The following is a 10,000-nucleotide window of genomic DNA, read 5'->3' as shown; positions in this document are numbered from 1 at the left end:
ATTAACTCTGACTGCTGCGCGTCGTGCTCTCGAAAAGAAACAATCGATCACTGTTTCCTTAATTGTTCTCGCGTGAAGGCTGTTTGGTCACACTTCTCGCCTATTTTGTCTTGTCTTCTTGGTGCGACTTTCCTTCCTAAAGGCTGGTTTCCATATGATCGCAGACGATCGCAGACGATCGCAGACGATCGCGGATCGCAAATCGCAGATCGCAGACGATCGCAAAGAGAGTTGTTTCCATATAATCGCAGACGATCGCAGGCGATCGCAGAGCCGACTGTTGCATACATTTCGGACAGCGGAACTGTCAAAATTACACGCGTGTTGTGCTGGCGGGAAATCGCAGCAAACAATATGGCGGACGGCGAGGAGGAAATTTTGCTGCAAACAAATTTATTTCTTCTTTTAGTCAACGTATTTTGAAATTCTCTTGGCACTGCATCTCGTCCCGATCGAGAAGGTAGCGTTTTCAATCGGTTCAGATAACGACCATACGCAGTTCTTATGTTGCGGAATTTGACCTCCGCCTCAGCCGCCGATAAATTAAATTTCTCCCCGATTTTTTCCCAGCAGTTAGCCTTTTCGTTTTTGTCTTTGAAATCTTTACTGTTACGGTGGTAAACCCAATGATATCGCGCAACTTCCTCCATAAATTTCTCGTTACTAACGTTACCTTGTTCAACGCCAGCCATGTTTACAACAAACAAGCGGTTGCTTTGTTGCAAAGAAGCGTTGAATCATGGGTCAGAATTCAAAATATTATGATATACGTTTCGACCGCAGATCGCAGAACTTTGGTTTCCATATGATCGCACGATCGCAATTGATCGCAGACGATTGCAGACGATCGCAGAACTTTTTGCGATCTGCGATCCGCGATCCGCGATCGGCTGCGATCATATGGAAACCAGCCTTTTGTTTTCTTTTTTCAATGGCTACTCGTGGATGCTAGGAATGCCTTCTTGGCCAGATTCGTAACCAAAACAGTTCTCTACGGAATTTGGAAATTTCGAAATAAACCTACCTTTCATAATGGAAACGAAGATTCCCGGGCTGTTATTGGTTTTATTAAAACTGATATTCGTAAACGAATTTCCTTAGATCGTTTTCGTTTGTCCAATTCGAATTTTGCGTCCGCCTGGGAATCTTCACTTTGCTTTGTTTGTGACTCCTCTTATCATGTTTTCTTATACGTTAACATATTCAAAATCCGTTCGCGGACTGCTTCGGTCGTTGCCTGTTCATAGGCTCTATTGTTGGGGACTTTGATTGGTCTCCTCAGGGACCCCCTTGGGAGATATGTTATAGGAAACAACTCCGGATTTTGTTTATTGTATAATATAGTGTATTTATAGCGTTTTCCTAGTTAAATATTATGTTATCCCAGATAAATTGTGATCGTAATAGTCGAATATTATGTTTTCCCAGTTAAATTATGATCGCAACAGCTTAATGCATTCAGTGGAAATCTTGATTATATCTCGTAACATCATGATGGACAATGAACATTTTTGAACATTTCTTGTAATCTCCTAGATATTTATATTGATACATAGCTTTATGTGAGGGGTCAACCCCACGTGCCTTGCACTTTTTATCATGTATCTTAGCAGTTTATTCAGAATAAACTCATTTCAAAAATTAAAATCAAGGCTTGTGAGCTACTTTCTCCGATATTTGCCTTGCAAAAAAGGACTTAGACTGTGATGATATGAGGGACCTGGGGTTTTCCGTTAGCTACAAGTCGGTTTAATGCATATCGTGGAAATCCACGATAAGGATATTATTTCCTTTCCCAGTTTTCCATCAACAAAACTAGGACAGGAATCAAAATGAACGAAGACCAAGACTTTTGTTTTTGTGGAAGCTCTGAAAAGAGCCGCTTGGAATGTCTTAACAATGGGGTGTGTTAATTTCTTTCTTGAATTTTTCTTTGGAGGCGTTTCTCCATCTTATTTACGTGGCTTCTGAATTCATGGAAGGCTTGCAGTGTACGCTGCAAGTCTGCTGTGACCAAAACAAGACTATCTCGAAGAACGTCTGGCAATGCCTCATGTTGTTCTTTGAAGGTCTTGAGTCTGTCGAGGCGTTCGTCTCGAATGTAGGATAGTAACGGTCGTCCAAACGGTGCATCTAAAAGCACAAATGTCTCTGTTGCTGATCAGCCGATCGCTGAACAAACGCAACGCCATGAAAGGAGGAACTTTTTCTTTTAATAAGTTTTAGATTTTACTCGATTGAGACTGCTGATAGAGGTCATTGAGTGTGCAAGCTTTCAATATAACTATCTTTGTGAACGTTTTTGTTTTTCACGCAGTTTGAGTGCGCTAGCATTGCGATTTCAACATTCACGCTTTCGGGCATTGCGTAATTTTTTCGGGCAAGAAGTTCACCGCCCCTCCCCACCCACCTCCCCCCCAAGTCCGAAGGTGCCCGCACGCCTATGATCACAAATTAACTCGATGCCAGAGTAGAGAGTTTTCTTGCATAAACTTTATTCAAAAGCTTACGCGTACAACTAGTGCGAGCAGATCTTACCCATTCACAGCGCGAAATTTGAAGTTCTGTTTTCGACCCTGAAAAACTCACGCCACTAGACTTCCAATAAGTCGAGTCGACATCCAGCGAGACGTGTCGTGACGACTCGACTCGGCTCGAGTCGAGTCACCGACTTTTACTGTCCTCCCTCATTACCGTACGGTATTTTACGCTAAGTCCCTTTGCCACTAGACTTGCGATAAGTCGAGTCGACTTTTAGCGAGACGACTCGTCTCGAGTTGCCGCCTCTCTCATTACTGTACTATACACTAAGTCCCTCGCCACTAGACTTTCAGTCATGATAGGTCCAGTCGACTTTTAGCGAGACGAGTCGTGACGACTCGACTCGACTCGACTCGAGTCAGCGACTTTCACTACCCTCCTCCGCAACTGAACTGTATTTTAAGTCTCTCGCCACTAGACTTAACGCTACGTCTCTCGCCACTAGACATCCGATAAGTCCAGTCGACTTTTAAAAGTTAATGACTCGAGTCGAGTCACCGACTTTTACTATCCTGCCTCATAACCGTATTGTATTTTACACTAAGTCTCTCGCCTTTGGACTTCCAATAAGTCGAGTCGACTTTTAGCGAGACAAGACGTGACGACTCGAGTCGAGTCGCCTATTACCGTACCCTTCTTTATAGAAACTTGCTGTATTTTACCGACACTGTCTCTAGCGAATAGACTTACGGAAAGTGGAGTCGATACCATTCTTAGATGACTCGACTCTATGCGGGTACATTGGACAACCCTCGTAAATTCAGCAAAGAAAAGGAGAAAAAGTGCCGTTGTTGCTATTGGGTTCTTGGGAAAAAAAAAAGTAGAATAAGAGATGGCATTGCGGAGGGAAGAGATCGAAATGAGAAAACAAGAGGAGATGAGAGGTTCTCAGCAGACAACAAGGCAGGAGGAAATGTTAAGGATGATTCAGCAACAGCAAGAAGATCGAGGATCAGCTGAAGTAGCAAAGAAATCAAACCTAACAGCTGCAATTTATGCAGTCCATGTTGAACCAACAGCAACAGCAATCACAGGCTCTTCTAAGCCTTATTGAGAGGTTGGCTCCCAAGGAAAATCACGAACAGTTGCTCAAAGTCTTGGCACTTATTAGTACCGTTGAAAATATTCATTATTGTGTTTTTTTATTCCATTTCTGTGCAAGCTGTTGTTAAAAAGTCTTGAGTTAAAGTTACGTAAGAATTCATAGACAGTGGCTTGGCGAAGTCTATATATTATATTTTATGGTTTTTCTAATCAAGATTCAGTGGGCAAACACAATCTCTAACTGGAAAGGATTTTTGCATTTGAACCCCACTGTGGCAGTCAACAGTTTTTCCCATTATCAGTTAGTTTCACTATTGATACTATAGTATTTACATCTTATATTTTCTTTTCCTTTTTTTCATTTCCTGGCTATTTTCGAAATTCATCTGAAGTAATCCCAGAGGCTTGGAGGGTCAAGTTAAAAAAAATCTGAAGTCTGATTACCATAGAGACATGTAAGAGCATTTCTTAGGAGTGCACATACAACATATGTTTTACCAACGCTACTTAAGCAAATTTTGAAATTCTTTTTAAAATCAAGGAATTTGAAATAGTTTAAAATATCGCCAAAGAGGCATTCGAATGACACTCGAACAAGGCTTATAGAATCATTGAACATGTTCATCTGGGGAGTGAGAGCTGCTTCTTGGAATGGTCCTTGGAGGTGCACTCGAAGAGGATACGCAGGATCTCTATAATTATGTACACATAGGTTGACCCCCGGTGGAAAATGGAAAATGCTCCAAGTCTTGTAAGAGTCCAGATTCTGTTAACATTCCAGCATCATGTCTCTTTCCCTCTAGAAAGATATTAGAACATTAAATTTTCTTTTCGTCACGTATAGATTAAAGAAAGATTGCAATCTATGAGTCTGGCAATGGGGCGCACAGTCCCAGTTCCCGGGTTGTCACGTCGCCGCGAAAACGTCTGTATCTTAAGGTGGCTGGTACCAGTTTTCTCGCGCGGGGAGTGGATCACCATCGTGCGTCACGCGTGAGAAACACGCACGATAGAGGCGCGAGATTTAAAACCCGAAAGAGCAAAACAAATATGGCGGCGCGCGGCTTTTTTCGCGCAAGGTGACTTCTGTACTGTTGGAGACGAAATTCGCATATAAAGGAGGCTTTACTTGCTAGAACAACTTGAGTCAATTCTGTGTATTTAAGAAAAATTGTTTCGGGAATCCAATGTTTCCCAAATATCAAAGGAGACTCGATCGATCGTGCAGCCGCCGAGAGCATATAAAGGACTCGTAAAACATAGCAAATCAACCCAGAATTTGTGTAAAAATGCTACAAAGTAAGCCCAGAAGGTTGTCTTTAACGACAACTACAACTGTAAATGATGTTTTAGCAGAAAACGACAGCAAACAAAACAAAACGCCTGTTCGGAGCCCGCTCGCCCGCGCGGGCACACGAAGCAGTCAGCGGTAGTCAAAACAGCTCATAAGCAACTGCTTATCTTATAAAGTGTGGATTTTTGAATACGTGTCTACGCGCGTGGGAATAACTGAACTCGCGAAGGCTTTTACATGAAAGCAAGCCCGGTGACCCCCTCTTTTTATTGTTTTAATATGATATTATTATTGAGAGAAAGCCCCAGAAAAAAAATAAAAAAATTCTACGGAAGGAAATTTGCACTTTGTTCAAATCGTCGTTTTTCCAAGTTTTCATGAGATCGGCTCCGTAAAATTGTTTTAAAATTGTTGTGCATTTTCATTTTCAGATGCCAAAAGTTATTGATTAAAAAAAACTTGTGGTCACCGGGTTAATTTTTTAGTTGTTAGTGACATAAGCGAAAAATCAGGTCTGGAAAGTCCTTTTGGAATGTTGCCATGGTAACTGCTGACGACAAAATAGCAGCTGTTTTAGTTCAAGTATAAATTGTATAATCCAGACCTACAAAAATATTACAGTGGCCTTGGTCTGCCTTTTTGTTTTATTCTTACAAAGTTACGAGCCGTCAAAAACCTGAAAACTGGTACGAGCCACCTTAAGCTCCCTACTTTCTTGCAACTACCCGAGACGAGATGGCGGGAAATGTGGTGAAAAGGCATTTAATATGTTTTGATTTTCAAAACACTCAAAAGACGTTTCCTAGAACAGATGTTTTCTTCACTCTCAGCGGTCTTTTTGTTTGGCTGGGTTTTCGTTTGCTTTTTGTTCGTTTGGCTGTTCATTTTTTTTGTTCGTTTCTTTCCCTTTGTTTTGTGGCCAAATTGTGCGTATTTGAGAGAACGTGAGGTACGACGGTCAATTTTTAAAATTTCTTTTTCAAAAGTCGACGCCCTGTTACATGTCCTGTTTAGGATATCTCTTACAGTGATAGACAAACTAAATGAATCTAAATTCTTACGAGATTCGTAGGTTGAATATGAAGTCGTCTTTTTCCATCGAATTTTCCTTGGCGGTGTTGACGTTGTTGCTTAATAAGGTGATGCCTCAGTATTGGCACACGATTTTCGCGTCATTAGAGAGTTTAAGCATGACGTTTACGGCAGACGGCAAACGGCAAAGATTGCCTCTGATTTTTTATTCTTTTCTTGTAATCCTTAATTAAATCACACAAAAATAGAAAAATGTCTTCTACTATTCACCACAAATACAAATATTTTCACTCTACTGTACAGACAGCTGAAGACAGACGGCAAAAGACGGAATAGGTTCGATCGCTAGCCACTGTTCAAGAAAGGATCCCGCGCGCACTTGTAGACGCGACTCGCGTACTCGAGAGATCAGCGGAAATCAAGCCTGAAAACAGAAATTAAATTAGACTGATTTCAGATATTTTAATTTCTAATTTTTATACAACCCTTGCGCCCGTTTGGCTGGTCATTTCTCTGCCGTTCATTCAGATTTTTATTGTCTTTTTTTCAGGGGACATCGGTCTCTCATTTAAACTCCTTTTAAAGTTTCGAAATGTATTAAAACATTGCGAGGGCCGAAGGTCTTTATCATCTTTGATGTTAAAATATTACAAAAGACATCGCCACAGCATTTGAGGTTTTCCTTCACTTTGAAACGGTACGAAACAAAAACAAATTCCACGCAAGGCGCGTGTAACATCCACGGAAGAACTGGGTGCCATGTTTAAAAATAGCTTAAGAGTGATTACGTTTGGCATAAGGCCTGCCTTGATCTTCTTTTGTTCTTATCTCAAACAGGTGTAGTCAACCACTGAGATAATTGTTATTATAAAGTTTCCTTCCATGTGAGGAAAAAACTGTTACAATCATTGTAAGTAGCAAAACGATCTTGCTGTCGGCCTCATACCTTGTTGTGCTCAATGTTTATTTCTTTTCTTTCAGTTATAACATCAAACGTGCTACTCAATGGCCAACTAGAAACTCACACTATTGATCAGGCGAGGACAATATTTGATGTGAATACGTTTGTTGTGATAAAGCTGATAAAGGCTATTCTTCCTTTAATGAAGAAGCAGCGAGATGGTCGACTCGTTGTTGTAAGTAACCAGGCTGGGATATTGGGAATTCCTTTCCACGCTATCTACTGTGCATCGAAATTTGCCGTCGAAGGATTTATGGAATGTATCGCCCCAGAATGCTTGGCATTTAATATCTAGTAAGTCAACGTGCGTTTGGTGCACTGAATCATGTATAGTAGTGGAAAATTCTCGTTTTCTTACTTTGCCATTTACAGTAAATTTCACTCAACTGGAAATCTAGGGCTGCCTTTTGTTTGCCAGTATATACTTGTTACGATTTCAACCTCTGATAAGGAATCTCTGGTTTTCTGATTGGTCCAGTGAATCTCATTTCTTAACTTACATACCTTAGTTAAATTAACTTTAGTTCAGGAAGTGTCGTTTTGCTTCTCTTGGCGGGAAACAAAAAGTCTCCTCTAAAAAATGGCGGCAAAAAGCTAAGGTGCCAAGTAAGGTTTACCACTTTGGTGCGTCTTTTCAAGGGAAGAACTAAGACAAATTTCATAGTTTTTGATCGATTTTCAAATCCAAACAAATCTCCTAAAGAACTCTATAGAACTCGTATAGTAAGGTTTGTTCACTTGTGGTTTCGTTTAACTCCAGCAGTGAACAGGGTGCCAAAAATTTTGCCGGTTTTTCCTGACGCATTATTTCGTTTAGATAAAACTGAACTGTTCACCTCATCCAGTCAAATAATAAAGCAATTTTTGGCCCTTGTTGGATATGGAGTAATTATCGCAATCACGACGCATAAGCGTCTCGTTTGCAACCAATTAGACTGTGGGATATATAATGTTACAAGTTTGTAATGTCTGTTGTCGTCCATTTATTACTGAGTGCATGCTAATCCATCTTTTTCCTAGTTGCTCCATTATCGAAACAAGTATGATCAAAGGTGAAGAAAAGACAGCCCAAACTCTTCAAGTTTCAATCCGCTCTAAAATGGAAAATGCTGATGACGACACTAAAAAGTACCAAGATTCCTTCCCTGGGAAAATGAGACGAAAGGGATCTGTGAAAAAACTTGATTTAGGAAGAGTAACTGAACTCATACGAGACGCTATAGTTGAAGAGAGACCTCATCTTCGATATCAATTAAATAAGTCTTCAAAGGATGCTGCCAGGGAGAAATGGACTGATGTACATGGAGACTCAAATATGTTTGACTCTGCTGAACAATATTTGTGCGTTGAAACGGAGCGTCTGCGAGAAGCTTTGGATAATATTAACAGCGCTGAAACAAAGATGTAACTGACCAGTGTTTAGATGTGCTATTGTATAGGCTCTACAACGCCAATGACTTACTAGGCTGAAAATAGTTTCCTAAACTTTGGATCAGCCACGCTTTTTCGTTCGTGATTATTCTCTTGTTGAAGGTGATCTGTTCGATTACCACGACAACTCAAATATACAGAGTTCTTTCTCTACTCAGTCTGAACTGAATCTAAGTTTAAATTGGATCTTAGCAAAATCGTACAAACTCGGGACTCGAAAAGACTATATCTTCGATGGTACATTGGACAAAACTGAATAACAACCTGTTAACTGCTCCTTGTATTTGCCTGGCTGCATGGAAGAAGTCAGCTACATTGTTAATTGTGCGCTTTTAAAAGTCATAATAGTCTATAAGATTCAAACTTTGGCCGGCCACCGTACCTCGCCGAGTTTTAGTGAAATTTGGCATGCAGTCTTGTTGTAGGGTCGTATCTACCAATTTTTTTTAAGCGATGAAAACATGGATGGTTGCAATTCGCCATCTTTGGTTTCGGGGAGTGAGAAACTTGTCCTTTGCAGTTTTTAGGACCCGCGGAATACCTTTAATTTCAGCTTTTAATCGAAGATTTTGAGTGAGGATTGTGCTTTATCCAGTAGCAGATAAATCTGCGCTCACCGACAAACACATAACAAGAACACATCGCCTATACATACCAACTACAATTCTGGTCAAAAGTCTTAGGACACTTTACACTTTTGCCAACATATGGTCTTTCTATCCACCTCCCCCTCCCCACCCCCTCTTCTTTGTTCATGGTGATTCATCCAAAGTAGGCCCACTATTCCAACATTGGCTGTTGTTGTTTTTTTTTTGGGGGGGGGGGGGGCGGGGTTGTTCAGCAAATTAAATAATGACTTCCCACCTCAAAATAATGCGTCACCAGTTGGCATTTTGTCAAGTGTTTCAAGGACTTTTGGCCAGGATTTTCCGAATGAGACTTTTCAAAAAGACACTATATTATTTAGCAACATCTCTTTGCTATTGAGCCTCTCAATCAATCAATCAATCAGTCAATCAAATGAAATCTTCAGTAAGTACAATAGTATAATTAAAAACTATCATATACTGTTTTACAAGATTGCCGAGTGAGAATCCGACGATTCAAACACGCGATTGATTTACGTCTTGAATTTCGCAATTGAGTTAATTTTTCTGATGTTTTCAGGTAATGAATAAATAAAGCACCGCAGTAACTGAAACTACATTTCAAATAATTAGTACGCGGCCTGGGCAACGTTAATTTACCGAAAGAATTACGCATATCATAGTCTGTGCCTCGTTCGTTGAATAGGTCCTGCAGGTACTTACACTGGAGGTAACTCATTAAGGGATTTAAACATCATTATAGCTTTTTAGTGCAGAGTGCACTACTGGGATGGTTTTGGGGGTTGCCTGCCGCTAAGGCACTAATTTGCTATGGCGCTTAAGTGTAAACTTTAATGTTTCTTTAATAACGTTAAATAAAGCATTCATTCATTCATTTTAATTAATTCATTTCATTAATTTAATTCATTTCAATTAATTAATTAGTCTAGAGGCACGGAAGTGGTGGGGCTGGGATGTGAAAGGTGCATGTTGGTGTAAGTTCGGTTTGAACATCGCAAAGCTATGTATTTGTTTCAGGTAATCCCTTGCTCTCCATGTGGTTCTATTCTCTTTAGAACAAAACCAATTTGCTCTAAACGCATGCTCAAA

At 40.3% G+C, this 10,000-nt stretch overlaps 1 protein-coding gene across 1 annotated transcript in view; it reads left to right on the top strand.

The window, feature by feature from the left end:
- LOC110043689 (retinol dehydrogenase 8-like) overlaps nucleotides 1-9,791 on the top strand; it is a 20,957-nt gene extending 11,166 nt beyond the window's left edge. Inside the window, exons 2-3 of the mRNA XM_020749168.2 lie at nucleotides 6,893-7,166; nucleotides 7,893-9,791. Of these exons, the coding sequence (XP_020604827.1) occupies nucleotides 6,893-7,166; nucleotides 7,893-8,280 (662 nt within the window). The 3' untranslated portion in view covers nucleotides 8,281-9,791. The remainder of the gene's footprint in view (nucleotides 1-6,892; nucleotides 7,167-7,892) is intronic.
- The last annotated feature ends 209 nt before the right edge of the window (nucleotides 9,792-10,000 follow it).

This window comes from Orbicella faveolata, unplaced genomic scaffold (assembly GCF_042242905.1).
Source record: "Orbicella faveolata isolate gen_17 unplaced genomic scaffold, um_ofav_v1 contig_25, whole genome shotgun sequence".
NCBI classification, from domain to species: domain Eukaryota; kingdom Metazoa; phylum Cnidaria; class Anthozoa; order Scleractinia; family Merulinidae; genus Orbicella; species Orbicella faveolata.
The sequence above is the reverse complement of the archived record's forward strand: the minus strand, read 5'-3'. Positions and strand labels throughout refer to the sequence as shown.